Consider the following 19,820-nt stretch of genomic DNA (forward strand, 5'->3'; position numbering starts at 1 on the left):
GCCAGAAGGACAACGCAGGGCACACAGGGGCCATGATGTCCAGGAGGACCCGGTAACTGTGGGAACTTCTGTCCCGGTACAGTTTGAGCCAGAGAGCCTCACCCAGTATGAGTGGCTAGGCTGTGCTTCCTCCAGGTTGTGTGGACGTGCCTGCCAGACACTTGCCTTGTCCAGGGGGACTCCTGACTCAGCAGCTCCGTGCTGCCTCCAGCTCTGCATGTGGCCAGGCCTGGGCTTAACAGCGGAAAGAACACCCCTGCTTCCTCCTGCAGGCCCCTGCCCTCATGCACTCAAGCCTGTGAGCACTGCTCGCTCTTCTCTGGGTAGGAGTGTATTTGGGGGGGAGGGCTCCTGTTCTGAGGGGCCACAGAGAGGAAGAGCAGCAACTTCTGGGCAGCTGCTGGTTTGTGAAGTGACTGACCCATGCGGACCCCACAGGAAGAAGGGGCTCTCATCATCGAAGGACTCCTCAACATCGCCTGGGGACTCAGACGACCCATCCAGCTCCAGATGCAGGATGATCGGGAGCGAGTGCACCTACCCTCTGCCTCATGGATGCCTGACCGGCCCAGCTACCTCCAGTGAGTGTCTGGCAGGTGGGGCAGAGCCGGGGGCCTCCAGATATCCATTATCATGAGCACCATGGAGCTTATATGTGGAGCATCCTCAGCCTTGGGCTAGATGCCCCGCTGCTGTATGGGGCTTAGGCGTGGGAGCACAGATCAATCTCCCTCTCATATCCAGTGGCTGGCTACCTGGGTCCTTTCTAAGCTTGCCCACCCCAACAGGCAATCCTTCAGGTGCCCTCCCTGGTGACGGTTCTATGACTGTTCTCCCTCTGTAATAGTCATGCTCCCTCCTGTTTTCCGTACAGGGGACTGAACCCAGGGCTAAGTGCTCTACCCATGAGCTAAATCCTCAGCCCACTGGGATCTGCACAGAAGGGAATAGGAGGTATCCACACAAATTCATCTTCCCGCTGCTACTGTTTTACATCAACGACATGTTCTGTTTGGATAAACATACTGAATTCAAGCTGAGATTTATTTTACCACCAGGAGAAAGACAGTTAGTTTGAGTTTTGCTTTTTCATGTAATGACTTTTTAGAGGCAAACATTCAAAATTTTGTTTCTTTCAAATATGCAGGTCACATAGGCCTGGTGACACATGTGTGCCTGAGATAGCCCTCAGCAAACTGAGGCAGAGAGATTGTGAGTCTGAACCCAGCCAAGGCTACATACTGAGGCACTACTTTAAAAAAATAACACATGAAGGAGCCGGAAAGATGGCTCAGGTGTTATGAGCCCTTACTGCTCTTGCAGAGGACCCGGGTTCAGTTTCCAGCGTGCATGTGGTGGTTCCGAGCTGCCTATTACCCCAGGGGATCCAGTGCTCTTTTTTATGGCCTCCATGGGCTCCGGCAACATGTGGTGCACACAAGCACATAGCCAAATACACATGCAGGTTAAATAAATAAATAGACCTTACGAGATACACGAAGAGGAAATGAGCCCTCTAGGAGTATGGGGCAGTGACACATCAGCTCTTATCACCAGGTGACCCATGCCCCTGCCCCCCACGTAAGGTAAAGCGGTCCTGTCAGCTGTCGCACCACAGCGCAGGCTGTCCAGGGTCCTCCTTTCTCATTCTTTGCGCTCCCTCTGTACTGAATGCTACCTGCCTCTCATTACACCGGTTCCTTCTCTTACATGACGCTACCTTTTTTGGCTTGGGGTTGGAATCAGTCCTGGCAAGAGGCCGGGAGATTTGACCTCCAGAGTTAACCTTGCTTAACCACAACACCCTCAATAAACCCAGCAAGCTCTTTCAGCATACATCTGTGCAGGCCCTAACCTGGTGAGCCTGCATCCCAGGAACACATCGGCACGGGCTTTGCGCCTGGTCTGTGGCGCAGCCCAGAACAGTTACTCTTCCTAAGGCCCGGACTCCAGCTTCTTCCAATAGTTGCTGAGGGGAGCTTTCTTTTCTACATATCCTGATACAATCCCCACCCCCAGCCTCTGCTGCTCCCCACCTGGGCTCTGCCTGTAAAAGCAGCGAGGCAGGCTCTCCTCTACCCACAGCCACTTGGGAACTGTGCTTCTCTCTTTGCAGAAAGGAGGCTTCACCCCAGGACAGCAAGGTCACTGCAAAGGAGCCTGGTGCTCAGCATACAAACAAGGCTGAGGTTTCCAGGAATAGCTCAGGTAAGCAAAGCCTGTCTTGGTGGGTGTGCACAGTCTCAGAAGAACAGCCATGTGGAAAAATTGCCATGTCATCTCATAAGAAACCCTTGCTAAGCGTCTGTCAGCAGGATATAGGAGCCACGCACTCTTCTTCGTTCCTTGTATGGAAAAGGAAGCAAGGGCATGCAGAAGTGTCACCTATGTTGTTGGACAGAGTCTCCTGCAACGGGTTGTGATATAAAAAGCAAGGGGCTCAATAGTGGGTGTTGTTTTCTTTCGTCCCAGGTCTCTAAGCCCTCATTCTCATGCCCAAGATCAGTGATCATTCATCTGTGCCCTCTGTCCCCTTAGCACCTAGTGAAGGACTTGTCCCTGATTGAGTGCTCAGAGGACAGGGCCAGAGTGACCACGTACCTCAGCGGTTACCATGAGACCCACTGTGGCACTGACAAAACCCTTGCCCCAGTGGCCAACCAAGGATCACTATTACCAGGACAATGCATTGCAGTATGCTGTGATCACAAGGTTCCAGGGAGCCACAAATCCAACAGACAGTGTCACAGCTGGAGCCACACTTGCTGTCACGGCCCTCCACCCTCCCACCTTCCCGTCTACTTCTTTCTGCAGCACCCCTGGAGGAGGAGGAGGTCCCACAGCTGATGCGGACCAAGAGCGATGCCAGCTGTATAATCCAGAGGAGGCCCAAGTCCCGGGCACCCGGCGAAGCCCAGAAGATACGACGTCACCGGTTCTCCATTAATGGGCACTTTTATAACCACAAGGTAATATCTCCATCTGCTCTTTCCTGGGCTCTAAACCTGAGAGAACAGGAATTATTCCCCAGCACAGAAGAGCAGGCCCCACAAAATTAGGCATTTGTCCCAATCCTCCAACAGCCTTTAAGGTAACTGCTGTTGGCCCGTGCTGACAGCTCAAGAGGGTGACCCAAAGCCACAACAGCATAACACTCCCATCTGCATGCAGGGCTTCCCCACATAGCCACGATCTAAATTCTCTAAGTTGTATGGTTTTGGGGTCAAGGAAGCCATAAACAGACTATAATGCCAAGTTTATCTTTAATGAGCCCGTTCTTGTGAGGCTGCCACTCGGGGTCACTCGGTCATTCCACGGGAACATCAGGTACCGAGCAGTCCTCTCCCTGGGTAATCAAACTGACTTGCTAAGCTGTGTCCGGGGCATGCATGTCTTTTCCCAGAGAACCTGGAGATCTCCGAGTTCCCAGCACTTCTCCTTTTGTACAAGTAGGCATTGTACTGACCTTCCCCTAATTACATCACTCTGCTAACACACGAGCTATAAAAGGAAAAGTTGACTGTTACTAAAATTGGAAAGAGTGGCCATCTGGGTGAGGCCTAGAGCGTACCTTTACAGGCCGATTCCTGCCATGCCAGGGAGGAAGAGGGAAGTGTCCAGCTGAAACGGTTGTGCTTCTCAAAGGGTGATTCATTGGAAGGAAGCGCAGACTGCAGACAGCAGTCTTTAACCAAAACAACAGTTTTCACCTCCTTTGGCCTCTATTCACAATTATTGTGCTTAGGAACTGGGGTACAGATCCCTTAAGCTACAGACAACAATGAGAAATAATTCCCAGCATTGATTTTCCGGGGTGCTTGTTCAAGGTTGTATTTCTGAGGACTGTCAGGCTGTGCTCTGATCAGTTCATCGTAAGCTGAAAGCAGAAGGTGAAAATATGTCTAGCTCCCGAGTCAGAGTATCTCACAGTTCAGAAGCAGCACAGTCCCCTGCAGAGCTTGGGTTCCTTTTCACATGTTTATGTGGCTAACCGGGAGCTGCAGACACTGTTGCTGCCTGGCATCGAGAGTAGGCACTGTATTCCCGAATGCCGGTGGAGGGGTGGAAGGAGCCACACTTAAATTTCAAGATATGGTTTTATGAATGTGTGTATTTTTTTTATTTTTGCACTGTCCTAAAGTCAAAAACTGTGAGTCATACCATCATAAACTAGGGGCCATCCGTGCGATGTGTTACAGGAAAAGGCAAGGTACTTGGCAAAAGTCTAATGTGCCTCCCATGCCAAAAAAAATATTGTAAATAACCAGGCATGGTGATAAAATACTGTACTCCTGTTTCGAGGCCAGTTTGAGCTGTGTCACTGGTTCAAGGCCACATAGTGAGACCTTACCTAAGAATAAACTATAAATAAATAAGTAAATAAATTCTGGTGGTGTGCTTTACGTTGGCAGAGTTCTTGTAGATGATTAGTATGTGCAAGGCCCTGGGTTCAATTTCCAGGACCACGAAAGAATAAAAGTTACCTTCTTAGCATGGTGATCACTTGGAATCCTGTCCCTCAGGAGACTAAAGCAAGAAAGTCTTCAGTTCCAAGACAGTCTGGCCTGTCTGGTCAGAACCTGTCTCAAAAAGTATGAACAGATACTTAAATAAATAACTATGAAGAGATCCGTGTAGTTGGGGCGTGGAGTGTTTGGGGGGTCTTGGTATTATCTGTGCCTAAGAGTGAGAGCTGATGCTCAAGGCATTATACAAGCCCTGGGAAGCCTTCACACATTTTATAAAGGGGGATTCTGGCGTGAGAGAGGTACGAAGATCAAGGTGGGGCTGCAGGAAGCTGGGCCAGACCACACTTCGTTATTTGAGGTTTAAAAGACGGCCCCATGAGCAGCAGTGTGGAGAAGATGCTAGAAGGTGAGAGGAAGGGGCCTGCTGGCAAACCTGGAGGCCTCTGCTGGAACAGCCCTTGGAGATGAGTGGGTAGACTCTGTGATGCTGATGCAGTTAGCAGGAAGAGTAAAGGAGAGCCCCATGGTCCACCCCAGTGATCTACTTCCAGGGTCCTGGTTTCCAAGATCCAGAGCACTGCTATAGACGGATGTGTAGAGTGTTAAGCATCTTCTTCAGAGTGCTCTAAGGACAAACACTGTAATCGCTCCCTGAGTATCCCCAGGTCTAGGAACAACCCTCATGGTCATGGGTAGAAACAGGGGTTCTGAGAGGTAGCCCTCCCACCCCATTGCTTGGGTCTCTTCAGAGCTTTAACACCAACCTGTGTCTCTTCTGGGCCGGCCCTGAGCTATCTGTCTGCTCTACACAGACCTCCGTGTTCACTCCTGCCTATGGGTCCGTGACCAATGTCCGGGTTAACAGCACCATGACCACCCAGCAGGTGCTCACCCTGCTGCTAAACAAGTTCCGGGTAAGTGTGACCACAGGAAAACAGCCTTGCGGGGAAGCAGGAAGTGCTTTTGATGAGAGGTGGGGGAATTGGGATTGATGCAAATGGCTGCCTTGATTCTTGAGGAAAAGTCTAGCAAGATTTCCTCTGATGAGCCAGCGTTCCTGGAGTTTTAGGCAAGGAAGGGTATGGGTGGTCTGTTCCCTTTCATTCAAATGCTGTGGTCTGATTCTTTTGCCTGCCCGTGTAGGTAGAAGATGGCCCCAGTGAGTTTGCACTCTACATTGTCCACGAGTCTGGGGGTGAGTGACGCCTTCCGGTGTTCATTTGGCAAGCTTGTCATCTTCTTTCCACACTGGCCTCTCCACCATCGAACTTGGTTCCATTCTGAGACTCTCTCTAAAGCAGCGTAGATGAGCCTCCTCAGGGCTCTTCCCATTAGTGGACCATTATGTAGCCCGGTTAGGAAGTCAGGGCTTGTGTGCCAGTGGATGCAAACTGGATCTGCTCTTGTAGAACCTCAGGGTCCCTCTGCAGTCCATGGGCAGCTTCTTGTCACTGGGCAGCTCTTGTATCCCCAAGTCTATGGTCACCCCGTCTACTCTGCCCCTCTTTGCAATGAGCTGAACCTTCATTAAGTGATACTATAGGACAGAAATTTTTTCTCTCTACTTATACCCATTGGATGGGCCTATGAAGTACACGAACCAAATGCAGGTTTACAAGAGGAAAACATAACCATGGAAAAGATGAGTTACTCAAAGAAGTGCCTGGAACTCTTTTGCCATAGCAAGGACATCAGCTTTTAGAGAAACGAGACAATGAAGAGGGGCAGGCTGGTCTTTGAGCCAGGATGGGAAACAAGAGGAAGGCCAAGTATCTGGAACTACTTTTTTTTTTTTTTTTTTTTTTAGCAGCATTCACTGCATGGATTTCTCTGTTGCTGCCTCAGGACTAACGGGGTCTAGAGTTGTGTCTGGTATTAACTTCTGTCCTTGGTAGGAAGTAGATGAGAAGCCTCAGCAGATTTATGTCTTGCTGTCAGACAAGTGAGGGGAGGCATCTGGTTCTTGTCACTTGCCTCAGCTGGACACAGTCCTGAGTCCAGGTAGCTGACCTAGAGTGGCTGGTTCTTCTGCCCTTCAGCGAGATCTCATGTCTCCCAAGATGCAGACCCCCGGAGGTCTGAGAAACAGTCCCTGAACAGCTGCTTTTTATCATGCCCTTGTCCTGGTAAAGTAAATAAACGAGAGGGTGGGTAATCCTAACAACTCATAAATTCTGTAAAACGCCCTCTGTTTCAGAGCAGACGAAATTAAAAGATTGTGAGTACCCGCTGATATCCAGAATCCTGCATGGGCCTTGTGAGAAAATCGTCAAGATCTTCCTGATGGAAGCCGACTTGAGCGAGGAAGTGCCCCATGATGTGAGTGGGACCAGAGCTGAAAGCCTGCTCTATGGGGAGTCACTGGAGGTAAAGGGGGCACCCCTCAGGGCCCTGAAGGAGCTTCTGGGCCAGAGTCCTCCCAGGCAATGTATTTTAGGTTCCCACAGCTGACCTGTCAGCTTAGGGGACAGAAGAACTGTGGTCCTAGGAGATCCCAGCCCTGCCCTTTTCCTCAAAAGGAAAACCCTATTCTTCATTGTAGCATGTTTTCGTTGTTATCATGTCAAAGATCCACAAAAGGGCTCCTTAACCAGGGCCAACTCAAGGGCAACAGATGTTAAATTCCCAGAGGTCAAACTATAAGCATAGGTCCAGACCCTAAACAAAAGGGCCTATGGAGTATGGGTCCCCAAGAAGAATTTGTGGCTGTCTCCCTCATCTTCCCAGGGCTGGTACAGCTTCATTCCATTGTTAAACACAATGACGTTCCCACTCCCCACCCAGGCCAAGAACACTCAGTGTGACAATGCCAAGGGACTGAATGCTTTTCCTAATATTCAGCTCGGCGTTTCCTCCGATGGATGATCGTTGCCTTTGTGAAAAGAGCAGTTCCCATTCTCCCACCAGGCAGAGCAGGGCAGTGGCCGCAGCAGGGTGGGAAGGGAGACAGCTCCTGTAGATACCGGACTTTGGCCTCGACTGCTACGAAAAACACATCTTAGACTTCTCATCTAAAGCAAGTTTTTAATATTCTTGGATTTTCTAGGTGGCCCAGTACATTAAGTTTGAAATGCCGGAGCTGGACAGTTTTGTTGAAAAATTAAAAGAAGAGGAGGAAAGAGAAATAATCAAACTGACCATGAAGTAAGCATCTCTTTATCAGCCAGACATGGTCCTGGCCGTTAGAGGATGGCTGCAGGGCATACCTCTGTCCAAGCAGGCAGGATTCTCCCTTCTGCGAACACCAAGTACAGTGGGGAGGCCTGCTGATGGTCCCTAGTACTTCCTCCCTACCCACCTACTCAGTACTAATAGCATTCTGGGGTGGTAGCCTTCTGAATTAGAGGATACACCCATGCAGCCTGGATTTCTTCTCCAACGAGGGGCTTGGGTCATAAGAAGCTGTGAAGGAAAGGCAGAGGCAGGAGCATGGTGAAGCCAGGGTTGACTTTCTAGTTCTACTAATGACCAAGTTCTGGAAATACAGCCACATTGAGCCTGCTGGGTAGGACCTCAGCCTAGTCCGTGGTTTTTGTACCGGCAGGAAGTCTCAACCCTGTGGGAAGCAGTGATTATTGACAGTGAAGCTCCGGTTGCTGTTTGTAAGAGCAAGGGTCAACAGTGAAGCTAGCATCAATCAGGACAGGCTGGGACACTAATGATGCTTTGGGTCCCAGCGATCTGTTTGTGCCTCAGAGATGTGTGACACAGGGCAGGGTGTGTAGAGAACATTCATGAGGGTTGGGCAGGGAAGGACATGGTGTTCTACTCTGGGACGTGCCTGGGAGCAGGGAGCAGTTTGAATTCTGGCTTCGTACTAATGATCCCTGGAAAGTCATCTACCCACGGGCTTCCTTCCGTGCAGTCGGACTCACTCAGAGTCAGTAAAGACTCTAGAGTGAACGACCATTGGTGATGTCACTAGAGAGTTTTAAATACAAACAGGACCTAGGAATCACCTGGCCAGTAGTTTGTGTGGGAAGGCTCAGGCTAAGGATGCAGCTCAGGTTATCTGCATGGCCCTGCCTGGGACACTGTCTTCTTGAAACCTAATCTATATCCCTGATGGCATCCCAGCACACCCCTGTCCCTAGCAGAGAGTCTGAGATTGAGTTGCCAGCATTTGTCTTTAAGGCCCTGGACAGTCTGGAGCCCTGTTAGGCATCCGTGATGAAGGACAGAGATGTCAGCTTCTGACCAGCCAGCTAGAAGCAGTGTTTTCAGCTCTCTCTGCCCCCCCCCCCTGGCCCTCCATCCTTCATGAGACCCCTTAACTTTTGTCTCTCTCCAGGTTCCAAGCCTTGCGTCTGACGATGCTACAGCGCCTGGAGCAGCTGGTGGAGGCCAAGTAACTAGCCGCTGCTTTCCTTTAGGGATGGATGCCTGTGGGAGCAAGCGTGCATGGAGTGCCAGGGACCCAGCCCTAACTGATTGCTGACCATTGGCTGCTGCCCAAGGAGTCCAGTACCCATGCTTCTTCTAACCTGTCCATAGACTACATAGCACCCTGCATCTCTAGTCTTGGCACCGTAGTGAGCATGCACGGGGACACCCAGGAACTTGCTAGCTAGGATTTATGTGCAAAGCCAGTCTAGGTAGTAGAGAGTCTTGGGACTGTGGTACCAGCCATATTGCATGGTTGCATAGCATGGCCAGCCTTGATGATGCATGTTTCCGGCTTGAGAGAGAAGTATCACACCCAGCCTCTGGAGAATGAGCTTCACCTGCTTGCCCAGGGCCTGTCCTAGAGCTTCTGCATGGCCACAAGTCCCTGCCCTTATCATCCATTTGAACCTTGAAACCCCCATCTTCCCTTGCTTCTCATTTGCCATGCAGGAACTCTGCTGGAGGAGGAGCTTCCAACAGCCGCGAGACACGTCCTGATTCTAACCACCATTGTACTATGGGGTCCTGGCCTCCAAGCCTCGTTTCATAGCCAACATTCCTGGCCTATAGGTTAGATCAGGACTAAAACTAACTGATCCCGTCAGCTCTTGGCAGAAATCAGCCTTAACTTCTGAATGTGATCCAAAGAAATCCTTGAAAGGAGCTGCCTTCAAGAACTATGTCAAAGTTGGGGGGTTGACTCATGTAGCGTGGAAACAATGCTGGCTGGCGGTGGCTCCAGAAGGCAATGCTGTCGCTGTCACTGCCATCTTGTGGATGATTCTTGCCTTCTTTGGAACTGAGCTTCCCTCTAGTGGGTAGAGACAGCTCTCAATACTTTACATCAAAGCCTGGCAATAAGGGAAAATATCTGGGAACAGAAGGCTTCTAATTCCCCAGGCCAGATACAGAGCAATCTTGTGCTGACTGATGGGAATTTCTGGAATGAATGAGAAAACTTCATTTGTAAAACTATGCAAGGGTTCACATCAAGTCACGGAAGTGTTTGTCTAACCAGAGCAAACTAAAGGCCTCTTCCCCCAACGTCCGCGGCCAGTGAATTTAAAGAGAAGTGTGATGAAGGCCTGCAGAGATGGAGTTCCATCTCCAATGCAGTGCACATGGAAGGAAGGTGCTCAGGGAACCCTGAAGGGTAGCGCTTGAGAACGGCTGTGCAGCCACTGGGCAGGGAAGAGGGCACGCCTGGATATTCCAGACCCAGCTCTGTCTTCATGGAGCTACCAAGGGAGGCTTGGCTAAGTTCTCCCGCCTCCTCTCTCCCTTTCGGCACCACGCTTTCTCTGGTGCTTAATAAAGATCTGCTGTGTTTAACAGAAACTGCAAGGGCCACGCTTTCCTGTGCTTTTTTCCTTTTGTGTTTATTGCCCTGACCCAGGCTCCTACTCTCCGAAGCTCTTAGACTACTGTGAAGAGCTGTAGTTGGCAGGAAAACCGTCCACCCTCGGCATTGCCAGGGCTCCTTCACCGCGTGCATGGACTGAGGCAAGGCTGCCCTACCTGAGAACACAGGCAAGGTCTCACTGTGGGTCTGTGGGTAGCCTGAGCAACAGAGTGACCCTGAATTGCAGAATCGTCGCGTCAGACTTGGACCAGGCATCTTTCAAGCAGGGGCTCAGGAGTCAAGAGAAGGAGTGTAGCAAGAGTCCCAGGTGGTTTTGCTGCCTTGATGTATAGCCTCGGGGGCCTAGGACAGGTGCTTGACCTTCATCCATAAGTAATTAACCAACTTGACTGTGTTATGCCAGGCTGGATCCTGGAGGAACAAAGATAGAGCCCTGGTGATTCCTCTTCCGGAGAAGCAGGCTCTGGGGAAACAGTTTACCTGAGAAGGAGGCCAGATAGTGAGCAGATAGCTAAGACTGAGTGCTGCTGCTGAAGCCTAGAGACACCTTCCACGCCTGAGGCAAGAGAGGGACTCGGTAGGTGCTGGGGGAGCCGCTGGAGACAGGAAACCCTGGGAGCAGCAGCCAGCCCGGTGGCATTTCACAGCTGTCAAAATATTATTTAAGATTTCCTTATATGTGTCACTTTTGATATATTATCAACACCAATTTCTGAATAGCATAGGGAAAATTCTAGCAAGTTGTAAAGAAAAGGAGAAATGCCCTGCACTGCATCCTATGAAACAGTCACAGATGTTAGACGGACAGGGCCACACGTGCTCTTCGGAGGCAGCTGGAAAACTTGTCTCTGCAGGACACGGCGACAGGAGAACTTGAGACTTTGGAGGCTGTGGTTTCACGGTGTATTAGGGGCGTCATCTGCTATGGACTTCGCAGCCTTTCTCCTGCATCCCTCTGTAGCTCAGACAGTAGCGGTATCTAGAGAGAAAGTGATGATTCCGTCAGAAAGTACGTCTTCCAAATCAGGGTTGTCCTCAGGACTCAGAATAAAAACAGCAGGAGATGAAATTAGCAAGATTACATGATTGCAAAAGTCCCGAGCTCAGGATAAACAGGATTTGTTTGTCCAGAACAAATGACCCAACCGATAAAAACAAGGGGGTGGGGATAGAGGGGACAACTTGTTTTTCTGAAGGGATAACCTTTAGACTTTCTCAGTGACAAAACAAAGCGTTTGTCCCAGGACACATCTGGCTCCTTGGTCCCCAGGAACTATGCCAACTGTGCTCTGTGGGCACAGCTGCAGCTAGAGCAGGCCATAGGCTATCCCTGTAAGGGGTAGTGTGATTACCAGGTCCTCAGTCCATCTGCCCCTCATTAGTGGCAAGCAGGAAGCGTGGACAGTAGCAAGCATAAAAACAACCAGGTACATGTACTATGTTTAGACCCCGAGAACTGCTCTTGGGTATTAGCCAGCTGCTGACGTGCTAGGAGCCTCACAGAGTCTGAGGTGGGGCTCTGTGCCCTCCAGCAGGGCTGTAACAGAAGTTTTCTGCAGGTCTGGGAGTGGGGAATTCCCAGAGTTTCCTTTTCCATCCAACCCAAAGGAAACAAAACAACGCCTCCGCCTTATCTGACAGTCATTGTTTAGAGTTCTATGCATAAAGACCTGCTTTGGGATAAATGGACACTTGTTCCTAGACTCAGGCCTTCCAAGTGAGCAGCTCCGCTGCACCCGGACTGTGGATCTGTCCCACCAATGACAGCAGCACCCCCATTTTGATACAGTGTTTATTTGTGTGTGGTCCAAGGAACAAAACCTCAGAAAAGGGAAGTTGCCTTGCGAGGCTGTTTCTCAGCTTGTGTTGTTGTTGTTGCTACTCTAGATTTTTTGTTCTAGAATAAACTCTTCGAATAGCCAGTCCACTCTGGACCAGTAGCCTCTGCCGTGTAGCTCTCCAGAGAACCTACAGCCACTGAAGGAGTCCTGTTTCTCACACCTAAGTCTCCCTAGAAAGAAGATCTGCAGGGTTCTGGGGCTGTGGCCTCTCCTTATCATTTGTCCCCTTATTTTTATACACGTGACTGGTCTTCATAATTTAATTTAGTTAAACATGACATAGCTCTAAAGTCTGCTTTGGTAAATGCATACATTTGGGTTTTTCACCAAATCTGTTCCTTGTGTATGAGAACTGGCCGGCCACAGCAGGAAGTGCCGTGAAACTAAAGAAAGGCACAGATAAAGCCAGGAGTGCACAGTGGAACTTGTCACAGACTTACAGGCTTGCATGGCCTACCGGCAGCAAGGTGGAAAAAGTCTATCTCAAGTAGGAGTAAGAAGTTTAAACACTGCTCTAACAAGCTTGGGCTGCAGCCAGCCAGTGTAGACCAGGTCTTTCTCCAAAGCTGTTGACATGGCCAGTATTAGCTAAGAAAAACATTGGGTGTTAGGCACCAGCACATAAAGATGGATTTTCCTTTGTGCCACCAACTCACACACACAAAAAAATGACACGATTTATTATTACTTATGAGAGTTTGGCCTATAGCTTGGCTTGTCCCACCAGCTCTTATAACTTAAATTAACCCATTTATATTCATCTATATTTTGTCTCATGGCTTTTTACCTCGCTTCCATCTCCTGTTTCCTCTCTGTGTCTTCTTGTCTCTCCTCTTCTCTTTCTTTGCCCAGAAGTCCTGTCTAACCTCTTCCTGCCTAGCTATTGGCCATTCAGCTCTTTATTAAACCAATCAGAAGACACCTTGGCAAGGACACATCTTCACAGTGTACAGGAAGATTATCCCACAACAAGCACAGAATGCCCGAGCGTATTAACAGCTTTGTTTGTCTTACAGGGCTAGCGATGTATGCCAAGGTCAGCTGGTAAGCCACATGGTGGTTCTGGTGAGCCTGCCTATGATCATGTGGACTGAATCCTATACTGGAAACTGGAAACGTTATCTGCCTTACTTTCCTCATCAGTAAAATGTGGGTAATCATAGTTCCTACCTCAAGGGTGATGAGAGTCATAGCTTACTGCAGTACAAACAACAGCAGAAATCTCAGCAACACAAGAGACCTTCTCTCAAAAGTTGTGAGACTACATAGTGTGTGCGTGTGAGGCAGTTCCACACCATGTTCTCATCCTGTGTCCCAGGCTCCTTGGGGCATGTCATTATTGAAGAAGAGGGAAAGAGCGGGGGTATGTATCTCAAGGCTACTTGTGGGCCACCATGCACCTTGCATCCACTCTTGCTCTCGGCCAGTATAAGTCCTTATCTGTAGATGCACACACCCCTCACTATGTTCTCAACGTTCCGGATGCTGTGACCCTCTCATGAAGTTCCTCATGTGGTAGCACACAATAAACTATGTTACACTAACATGTGAATTGAGGGGATGGAACCTTGGGGGTTCAAGCCCTTTCTCTTTTCCCTTTTCCCATGTCTGCCCTAGGCCTCTCTCCTTACTTACCTCCCATTCTACCCGCTTGCAGTGACTTTGCTCTTTTCTAACCCGACATTTTTCTCCTTTCAAAAAATCCATCATCCTTTGGCTGACTCCCCAGTCTGAATATCTTTGGGCCTTCTACAGCTGGCCCAGTTGTTTTTCTATACAGGAAAAAGGGAATAACGTACCTTTAAGTGGGGCATCAAAAGAGTTATAATTTGTGACTGGTAGTGTAGTTTTGCTCTTGGATGTTTTCCCACCCCAGCATCGCCCACAGCTATTGCCCCTCTCACCATCAGCACAACGACCTGTAACAGCAACTTAGCAATAAAATGATCAACAGATCATGTTTCTCATGTGTTATGCAAAGTTCCTGGCCCAGTTTCATGTCTATTGCTGTGATAAAACACTAACTGCAAGCAACTTAGGGGAGAAATGAATTTATTTCTGTGCCAGCAGGACACAGTCCGTCACTGAAGGGAGTCAGGGCAGGAACTTAAAGAAGAAATCATAGAGGAATTCTGCCTGCTGACTCTCTCACTGGCCTATTCTTCGCTAGCTTTCTTGTATAAATCAGGATCATTGCCGAGCGAATGATGCTACTCCCCATAGTCTGGGTCTTCTACAGCAGTGAATAATCAAGACAGTCCTTCAGTGCTCATGGGCCAGTCTGGTGTGGTAATGTCCTCAGTCAAATCTTTCCTCTCAGATGACTCTAAGCTGAGTCAATTTGACAATTAAAGCTAATGGAGACAAAACCATACATTATTTCATATCATCTTTAAGAAAGTCCAGATGGTGTCTGTCTTATTGAGTTGATGTCCATGATGCAAACATCATTAAGCTCAGGTGTCTATCATCTGCAGAGGCAGTGCTCCCTGCTGAGCAGAACTCTTTAACCAGAGATAAGAACTGAAGCGAGTGTCTGGCCTCCCTTTCCCTATCTGCACTGACATGGTGATCCCAGCTTTGTGGCTAGATGATGAAAGACAAAAACAAGAAAGTAAAGGCATTTTGTAAGCGAAGAAGCATCTTCCTGGCTCGTTCATGGGACGAATGTGTACAGAGAATCTGATGCTTGCTGAGCACAGGTCTTGGAGCTGGGGCTACAACAAAGATTGCTATGCACCAAGTCAAACTGTGTGTGCTACAATCAAGTTGGCAGCTTTTGTTTTGAGACGGGAAGACTTTGGAAGGCTTTGGCCAAGGAAGGGCAGGATCTACTTTGGATTTTAGAGATTCACACTGAGCTGTGAAAGGAAACTTGCCTGGAAGCAAATTCAGTAATGTAGACATGGGGAACGCGGCTCTGTGGAGGCTGTAGGAGTAGAGCACCGAAAGGGGCTTGATTCTGAACATACTGTGAAGATGGGCCCAACAGAATTTGATCTGGAGTGAGGAGTGAGGAACTAGAGAGACCCCTGGCAGGCAGATAGGGAAAGGGGTCTGTCTTAGATAGGGTTGCTGTTTCTGTGAGGAGACATCATGACCATGACAACTCTGATAGAGGAAAACATTTAATTGGGGTGGCTTACATTTTCATAGGTTTATTTTCATAGGTTCATTATCATCAGAGTATGACAGACATAATGGCATGAAGGCAAAGTGCTAGAAAAGAGTCGAGAGTCCTGCATCCGGACCCATGGACAACAAGAAGTTGTAGTAATAAGCCCAGCCCATTAGGGGACGTGTTTGTTTACATATAAATCTGGCAAGCATGAGCCCCACCGGTCTCCTTTTTTTGGTATCTCCTGCTCTTCGCTGGATCTCTGGTGTTGTAAGTTATTCCTTCATTAAAATTTGTTGTTTCATATTAAGCTAGCCTGGTTATTACGCCGACTACAAGAAGTGGTCTGAGATACTGGACATAGCTTGAGCATATAAGAAAGACCTCAAAGCCCACCCCCACTTCCTCCAACAAGGCCAGATCTACTCCAACAAATCCAAACCCACTAACAGTGTCATTCCCAATGAGCTTATGGGGGCCAATTACATTCAAACTAGCCCAGGGTCTGTGATGGTTTTAATAGGAATGGTCCCCATAGACGCATGTGTTTGAATTCTTAGTCCATTAGGAGGCGTGGCCTTGTTGGAGTGTGATGTGGGAGTGTCATATATCAATCTGTTGATTTCATTGGTTAAATCAATTGCTTGGCCCTGATAGGCAGAACATAGGTGGGTGGAGTAAACAGAACAGAATGCTGGGAGGAAGAGGAAGTGAGGTAAGACGCTATGCTTCCCCTCTCTGGGCCAGACTTGATGCAGCCAGCTGCCAGGTCAGACATGCTGAATCTTTCCCGGTAAGCACACCTAGTGGTGCAACACAGATTATTAGAAATGGGCTAAATTAATATGTGAGAATTAGCCTAGAAGAAGCTAGATATAATGGGCCAGGCAGTGTTTAAAAGAATACAATTTGTGTGTTGTTATTTTGGGGCATAAGCTAGACAGGCAGATGGGAACTGGGGTGGCAGGAACGCACCCCGCAGCTCCCCACAACAGGAGTGGATGTGGCTTTGTTGGAGAAAGCATGTCACTAAGGGGTGGGCTTTGAGGTCTCAGAAGCTCAAGCCAGTTCACTTCCTGCTGCCTATAGATCTAGATGTAGAACTCTCAGCTCCTTCTCCAGAACCACGTCTGCCTGCATATCACCATGCTTTCTGCCATGACAATAGACTAAACCTCTGAAACTATAAGTCAGCCTCAATTAAATGTTTTTCCTTTATAAGATTTGCCATGGTTATAGTGACTCTTCATAGCAATGGAAACCCAAAGTAAGATAGGGTCACAGATAAATAATAAAGCTGGTAGACTCCTGGCCTCTTTTGTAGCATTCTGACCAGAGACAGAGGCAGGCCTGGTGGAATTTTCTTCTACCAGCAGGAACCTCCTTCTGATTGACCAGTTCAGGCTGTTCAGATAGGTTCAAAACCAATCCTGAGTGTGTTTACCTAAAGTTATGGGTCTGTCAGCTATTTCTGTGATAAACACCATAATTAAAAGCAACTTGGGAAGGAAAGGGTTTATTTCATCTTATACTTCCAGATAACACCCATTACGAGGGAAGTCATGATAGGAACTCAAGCAGGGCAGAAAGCGATGGAGCAGTGCTGGCTTCCTCCCCACAGCTCTCTCAGCCTGTACTCTTATATACCTCAGGGCCATCTTCCCAGGGTGCCATTACCTGCAGTGATCTGGACTCACCCACATCAACCATTAATCAAGACAATGCCCCACAGACCTGCCTACCGGTAGATCTTAAGGTGGAGGGTGTTTCTCAGTTGAGAATCCCTCTTTGCAAATGACTCTAGCTTGGGCAAGAAACCCAAAACACTTCAACACACTTAAAAATCCCATGGATTTTGATTTCTGAATACCCCTTCTACCTTGTGAAGAGTCTTTATATATACATCTCCTCTCTCTCTCTCTCTCTCTCTCTCTCTCTCTCTCTCTCACACACACACACACTCACATACACAATATCTTTTTAACATTTTTGGTTGTTCTTGTATATCTGATATTTTTTGCTGCCTTTTAATTCTTTAATTGTCAAGAAAAATGAATCCAACTAAGACCCCTAGATGGTAATAGAAGGGTTGTATGCAAGCTCAGAGTGGGGGGAAAGTGACACCAATGACACTGAGGATTTTAGCTTAAGCAGTTGAAATGATGGCGTGGCTGAAGACTATTGAGGATGGGTGTGTTAGATCTGGCATACCCATCAAACATTCAAATGGGGCCCCAAGCCGTTAACCAACTGGATGGATAAGCCTGGAGTTCTGGGTTGTTGCATCTGCTAATGCAAAAAAAAAAGCTCTCACCTCAAAGGGGACAAGAGAGTTTATTCTGGAGATAAATATAAATGACCATGACCTGGAAACACAGATTTAAGGTTACTCAAATATCATGTCCCAACATGGGAGCAGTTCCATGAAGTTTTTGTAGTAACAGAACAAAGAAAGTTGTAACTCAAGGCACTTTGAAACAAACTGGTGGAAACAGGGGGTGAGAGTTACAGGAATGTGGAGAAACCTCACCTGCAGGCCTTAGAGCCATTGAAGACTCTTGGATTTTTGGTTGTTGAAAATATGGTTTTGTTAAATTAACATATCCCAAAAACATTTTACCTATTAGTCACAAGATGTTACTCTGACAGAGGTGGGCAGAGGAGTCATGTGGGATTCCCCTCTGTGTGCTATGACTACCATTGGTGAATAAACAAACTGCCTTGGCCTGTTGATAGGGCAGAACTTAGGTAGGTGGGGAAGACAGAACTGAATGCTGAGAGAAAGGAGGCAGAGTCAGAGAGAAGCCATGTAGCCCCACCAAAGACAGATGCCAGAACTTTAGCCAGTATTCCACAGCCACATGGCAATACACAGATTGATGGAGATGGGTTAAATTAAGATATAAGTGTTAGCTGATATGGAGCTAGAGCTAAGGGGCCAAGCAGTGTTTTAAATAATATGGTTTCTGTGCGTTTATTTCCAGTCTGAGCTATCGAGCACTTGGGAACAAACAAATGGCTCCTTACAACAGAGGAGTAGTTATTTAGGGGGCTGAAGATATTCCCCAAAATGTTATAACTGGGCTCTGAACCTGCAATATTGCAAGCTCTCCACAACTATTGAAACCCACATATCTGACCAGCCCTACAGCAGGTGCAATGGAAGGTGTAACTTCTTTGTGGGAACTTGCATTTACAGACACAGGATCTGAAGGGACTCTAGCCAGCTCAAGCACGGCAAACATCGCTCTGACAGGCCTACCCTTCTCCCCCATCCCCTCTGCCTTGTTAAAAAAAACCTGTGGGATTATATTCCTAAAGCTAGACCCCAAGGTTTATTCAGAAGGGGAACACCCCACTCTGCAGGTGTAATTTTTCTTTCTTCCTTTTTTACCCCTCGGTTTGTTGAGGCAGGATTTCTCTGTGAAGTTTTGGAGCCTCTCCTGGAGCTAGCTCTTGTAGACCAGGCTGGCCTCAAACTCACAGAAATCCACCTGCCTCTGCCTCCTGAGTGCTGGGATAAAAGGCGTGTGCCACCACTATCTGGTCGCAGGTGTAACTTTTAAGAGGCAAGGAAGGGTAGGTCTGTGCTAGAATGGGCTAGGATGTGGTGGTAAAGGAGATAAGGGACAGGGAGAAGGGGAAGGGGACGAGGGAAAGGGGGAGAGGGACAAAGGTCTGTCTCTGCAAAGAGAGGAGACAGACATGGCACATAGGCAAATGGAGATTTATAAACGTAAAGGGTAAATCCTATGTTAAGATGAGTGTTTAACTTTAATTAGGCATGTTAATTAGGTGGACCAAAAGGGGCTTCTGATTGCTGGACTTTTGTAGTCAGCCTCAGGAGGAAGAAGTGGCCAAATAAGGAAAGAGACCTTGGTGGCTAGCTTTAGGAATGTAGTGTAATGGTTTTAGCAAAGCAGAGGAAATTGGGGAGGAAGCAAGGCCGCCCAGAACCACAAGTTCCAGTGGGCTAGTGTCTCTTCATATACCCTTATTTGGCCGCTTCCACCTCCTGAGGCTGACTACCAAAGTCCAGCTATTAAAGTATTGAAGTACAGCAATCAAAGGCCAGCTTTGGCACATCTGATTAACATGCCCAATCAAAATTAAATACCTCATCCTAACTTGGGGTTTTCCCCTTTACCTTTATAAACTGCCATTTTCCTATGGGCACATCTGTCTCCCCTCTATCCAGAGGCAGTCCTTCCTTCCCCTCCAGAACAAATACCCCTTTCCCCTCTCCCTCTGTTCCCTTCCCCTTCTCCCTTGTCTTTGTCTCTTATTGCCTGCTCTTTGTCCCTCTGGGGCAAATCAATCTCTTTTGTGCTGACTTGGTCTTGGGGGTCCTGAGCCCATAGGACCTTTACAGGATCCGAGTGAGGTTGCCAGTGAGGGAGTCTGCAGCATGTGGATGAGTCTGACCTTTTCACACGGGAAGGACTCCTCAGGGGAGGAGGTAAACAAGCGCCTTTCCAAACTAGGCTGTCACTCACAGCGTGAACTTGAACAAACTTCCTTTCCAGGCTGAGGTTCCTGCCTAGTAAGTTGTATGTGTTGGTTTCCTTCTGATAGGAGGGGCTCAAGGAACACCAATTTAGAATACCCAAATTCCACATTCCAACCTGCAACTAGTTTCCTGA

At 48.3% G+C, this 19,820-nt stretch overlaps 1 protein-coding gene across 3 annotated transcripts in view; it reads left to right on the top strand.

Moving 5' to 3' along the window:
• Rassf4 (Ras association domain family member 4) overlaps positions 1 to 10,199 on the top strand; it is a 36,012-nt gene extending 25,813 nt beyond the window's left edge. For 2 of the 3 annotated variants that reach the window (XM_075983039.1, XM_075983040.1), the window contains 9 exons: positions 439 to 581; positions 2,117 to 2,208; positions 2,815 to 2,969; positions 5,282 to 5,383; positions 5,613 to 5,664; positions 6,667 to 6,788; positions 7,516 to 7,613; positions 8,761 to 8,817; positions 9,306 to 10,199. In XM_075983039.1, coding sequence (XP_075839154.1) covers positions 439 to 581; positions 2,117 to 2,208; positions 2,815 to 2,969; positions 5,282 to 5,383; positions 5,613 to 5,664; positions 6,667 to 6,788; positions 7,516 to 7,613; positions 8,761 to 8,817; positions 9,306 to 9,405 — 921 coding nt within the window. In that variant the 3' untranslated portion in view covers positions 9,406 to 10,199. Of the gene's footprint in view, positions 1 to 438; positions 582 to 2,116; positions 2,209 to 2,814; positions 2,970 to 5,281; positions 5,384 to 5,612; positions 5,665 to 6,666; positions 6,789 to 7,515; positions 7,614 to 8,760 lie in introns of all 3 variants that reach the window. The other variant, XM_075983041.1, reaches the window with a different exon arrangement.
• The last annotated feature ends 9,621 nt before the right edge of the window (positions 10,200 to 19,820 follow it).

Source organism: Microtus pennsylvanicus, chromosome 8, assembly GCF_037038515.1.
Source record: "Microtus pennsylvanicus isolate mMicPen1 chromosome 8, mMicPen1.hap1, whole genome shotgun sequence".
Taxonomy (NCBI): Eukaryota; Metazoa; Chordata; class Mammalia; order Rodentia; family Cricetidae; genus Microtus; species Microtus pennsylvanicus.